This window comes from Ovis aries, chromosome 20 (assembly GCF_016772045.2).
Source record: "Ovis aries strain OAR_USU_Benz2616 breed Rambouillet chromosome 20, ARS-UI_Ramb_v3.0, whole genome shotgun sequence".
Taxonomy (NCBI): domain Eukaryota; kingdom Metazoa; phylum Chordata; class Mammalia; order Artiodactyla; family Bovidae; genus Ovis; species Ovis aries.
Window position 1 is genome coordinate 28,752,070 of NC_056073.1, and position 3,558 is coordinate 28,755,627.

Below are 3,558 nucleotides of genomic sequence, written 5' to 3' on the forward strand. Positions count from 1 at the left end.
CATATCTGAATCTGAATAAGGTTATCTTTTTTAGCTTTTTGATTTATACCAGAGTATAGATGATTTACAAGGTTGTGTTAGTTTCTACTCTACAGCAAGGTGATTCAGCTATACATATTCACACATCTATTCTTTTTCAAATGCTTTTTTTGTTTAGTTTGTTACATAATATTGAGTAGAGTTCCCTGTGCTATAACAGTAGGTCCTTGTTGAATATCTATTTTAAATATAGCTGTATGTACATGTAAACCCCAAACTCCCTAACTATCCCTTCCACCAACTCTTCCCTCCCTGGTAACCATAAATTCTGAACAACGCAATCCTGATAATGCTTCCTAGGTTGTCTCCAGTCTGGTCTTCTCCCATAACTATGTCAATGCTTTTAATCTTCTCAATATTTCAGTAATGCCTTGCAGCAGTGTTTCTGATAATGACCCATCTGACTCCTGGACTCCATGCCACATCTACTCTATCAGACACCTGGAGATAGGAATCATGTTAACAGTCTCTTCAGCTAAAATTTTCACAAGCAAAGTATAAAAACCATTACCTTGGAGTATCGAAACAACAGTCACTTATTTAATCCTCACCAGAGCCCAAGGACAGTTATTCCCATATTTATTAAACAGAGTAGGAAACCAACCTTCAGCGAGGTTATTTGTTTAAGGCAGTTTGTGTTTATTTTGTAGAGTCATGAAAAGTAATTAAGTCACCGGGTGTCACATTCATTTAATTATCTTCCTTCCCAAGTTACTGTACCCAATCTCCTGTGACTAGATACATAATTGTGCACACCGCATAACTGTGTTTTGTCATTTCTCAAAGTATTTCTATCTTTCCTGCCATTTCCCTGCTATAGGTGAAACAAATTGAAGATAATGGAACTAATTAACAAAAGCCATCCTGAAGAGTTTATTCTACTAGGCTTTGCTGACCGTCCTTGGCTAGAGCTTCCTCTATTCATTACTCTGCTTATAACATACCCCATGGCCATGATGGGAAACATAGCCATCATTCTGGTGTCCAAGTTAGACCTCCGTCTGCACAGCCCCATGTATTTCTTCCTTACCAACCTCTCCTTTTTGGACATGTGCTACACCACAAGCATTGTCCCTCAGATGCTCTTTAACCTGGGAACATCTAAGAAGACAATCAGCTATATAGGGTGTGCTGTTCAGCTTTATTTCTTCCACATAATGGGGGGCACAGAATGTCTGCTTTTGGCTCTTATGTCTTTTGATCGCTACGTGGCCATCTGCAAGCCTCTACACTACACCCTCATCATGAATCAGCGCGTCTGTATCTTATTAGTGGCCACCGTGTGGCTGAGTGGAATGACCTATGCTGTCTCAGAGGCCACTGTCACCTTACAGTTACCACTGTGTGGTCGCAATACCCTGGATCACTTGCTATGTGAGATTCCTGTTCTGATAAAGACTGCCTGTGGTGAAAAGGGGGCTAATGAGCTCACACTCTCAGTGGTATGCATTTTTTTCTTAGCTGTGCCACTATGCTTAATTCTTATTTCCTATGCTTGCATTGGACATGCTGTATTTAAGATTAAATCTTTGGAGGGAAGGAAAAAAGCCTTTGGGACATGTTCTTCCCATCTCATTGTAGTTTTCCTATTTTATGGTCCAGCCATTAGCATGTACCTTCAGCCCCCCTCCTCCATCTCAAGAGACCAGCCCAAGTTCATGGCTCTCTTCTATGGAGTAGTGACTCCTACACTCAACCCTTTCATCTATACTCTGAGGAATAAGGATGTTAAGGGGGCACTGGGCAACCTCATGAGGAGTGTATTCACTTGCAAGTGAGAGTTAGCAGACATCAAATGAAATTATTTGACCATTGAGGTAGGTTTTATAAAGGTTTCTTTAATAACTCACTCTAGCCTCTTATGTCCACAGATCATTTGATGTTCTTTTTGCAAAATATGTCATGTTCCTCATATTCCTAGACAATGCTAATTCTTGGCCAATACTCACCAGTAAGGGCATTCTGTGGAAATGTATTGTTGCTTCCATGTCCTGGCTATTGTAAACAGTGGTGCAGTGAACATTGGGGTACACATGTCTCTTTCACTTCTGGTTTCCTTGGTGTGTATGCCCAGCACTGGGATTGCTGGGTCATAAGGCAGTTCTATTTCCAGTTTTTGAAGGAATCTCCACATGGTTCTCCATAGTGGCTGTACTAGTTTGCATTCCCACCAACAGTGTAAGAGGGTTCCCTTTTCTCCACACCCTCTCCAGCATTCATTGCTTGTAGACTTTTGGATCGCAGCCATTCTGACTGGTGTGAAATGGTACCCTGTTGTGGTTTTGATTTGCATTTCTCTGATAATGAGTGATGTTGAGCATCTTTTCATGTGTTTGTTAGCCATCTGTATATCTCCTTTGGAGTAATGTCTGTTTAGTTCTTTGGCCCATTTTTTGACTGGGTCGTTTATTTTTCTGGAATTGAACTGCAGGAGTTGCTTGTATATTTTTGAGATAAATTCTTTGTCAGTTGTTTCATTTGCTATTATTTTCTCCCATTCTGCAGGCTGTCTTTTCACCTTGCTTGTAGTTTACTTTGTTGTGCAGAAGCTTTTCGTTTTAATTAGGTCCCATTTGTTTATTTTTGCTTTTATTTCCAATACTCTGGAAGATGGGTCATAGATGATCCTGTTGTAATTTATGACGGAGAGTTTTGCCTATGTTTTCCTCTAGGAGTTTTATAGTTTCTGGTCTTACGTTGATCTTTAATCCATTTTGAGTTTATTTTTGTGTGTGGTGTTACAAAGTGTTCTAGTTTCATTCTTTACAAGTGGTTGACCAGTTTTCCCAGCACCACTTGTTAAAGAGATGGTCTTTTCTCCACTGTATATTCTTGCCTCCTTTGTCTAAGATAAGGTGTCCATAGGTGTGTGGATTTATCTCTGGGCTTTCTGTTTTGTTCCATTGATCTATATTTCTGTCTTTGTGCCAGTACCATACTGTCTTGATGACTGTAGCTTTGTAGTAGAGCCTGAAGTCAGACAGGTTGATTCTCCCAGTTCCATTCTTCTTTCTTAAGATTGCTTTGGCTATTCAAGGTTTTGTATTTCCATAAAAACCGTGAAATTATTTTTTTCTAGTTCTGTGAAAAACCTCACATTTTTTAAAGCAACTTAAAGGAGTTTACATATATTTGGTGTTTAACTAATATGGTAAGAAATCAACATAAAGTTGTATAGTGAAAAATTAATAAGTAAGAATAACAATAGTGAATTGAACTTTTCTGGCATGTCTTCTGGTCTAGCAAATCAAGATTTAAGCAAATTATTGGATGATAAATCATATGCTTTTCTGAACAAGGTACTTGAGCCCTCCAAGCATCTCTGGCAGGTATGGGGTTTTGATTCTAAACACAATTTCGCCCCTCCTACCATAGTCTTGGGGCTTCCCTTTTGCCCCTGGACATGGGGTATCTTTTTTTTGGTGGGATCCAACATTCTTCTGTCAATGGCTGTTCAGCAATGAGTTGTAATTTTGGAGTTCTTGCAGAAGATGAGCACTTGTCCTTCTACTCCACCAT

General features: G+C 39.4%; 1 protein-coding gene across 1 annotated transcript; it reads left to right on the forward strand.

Moving 5' to 3' along the window:
* The first annotated feature begins 878 nt into the window (after positions 1 to 878).
* Positions 879 to 1,817, forward strand: LOC114109704 (olfactory receptor 2B11-like). Its single transcript, XM_027959104.2, has one exon. It carries the CDS (start codon positions 879 to 881, stop codon positions 1,815 to 1,817), a length of 939 nt encoding a protein of 312 aa, XP_027814905.2.
* The last annotated feature ends 1,741 nt before the right edge of the window (positions 1,818 to 3,558 follow it).

Excerpts from the sequence above, each read along its gene's own strand:
- LOC114109704 (XM_027959104.2), top strand. The coding sequence starts at position 879 with ATGGAACTAATTAACAAAAGCCATCCTGAAGAGTTTATTCTACTAGGC.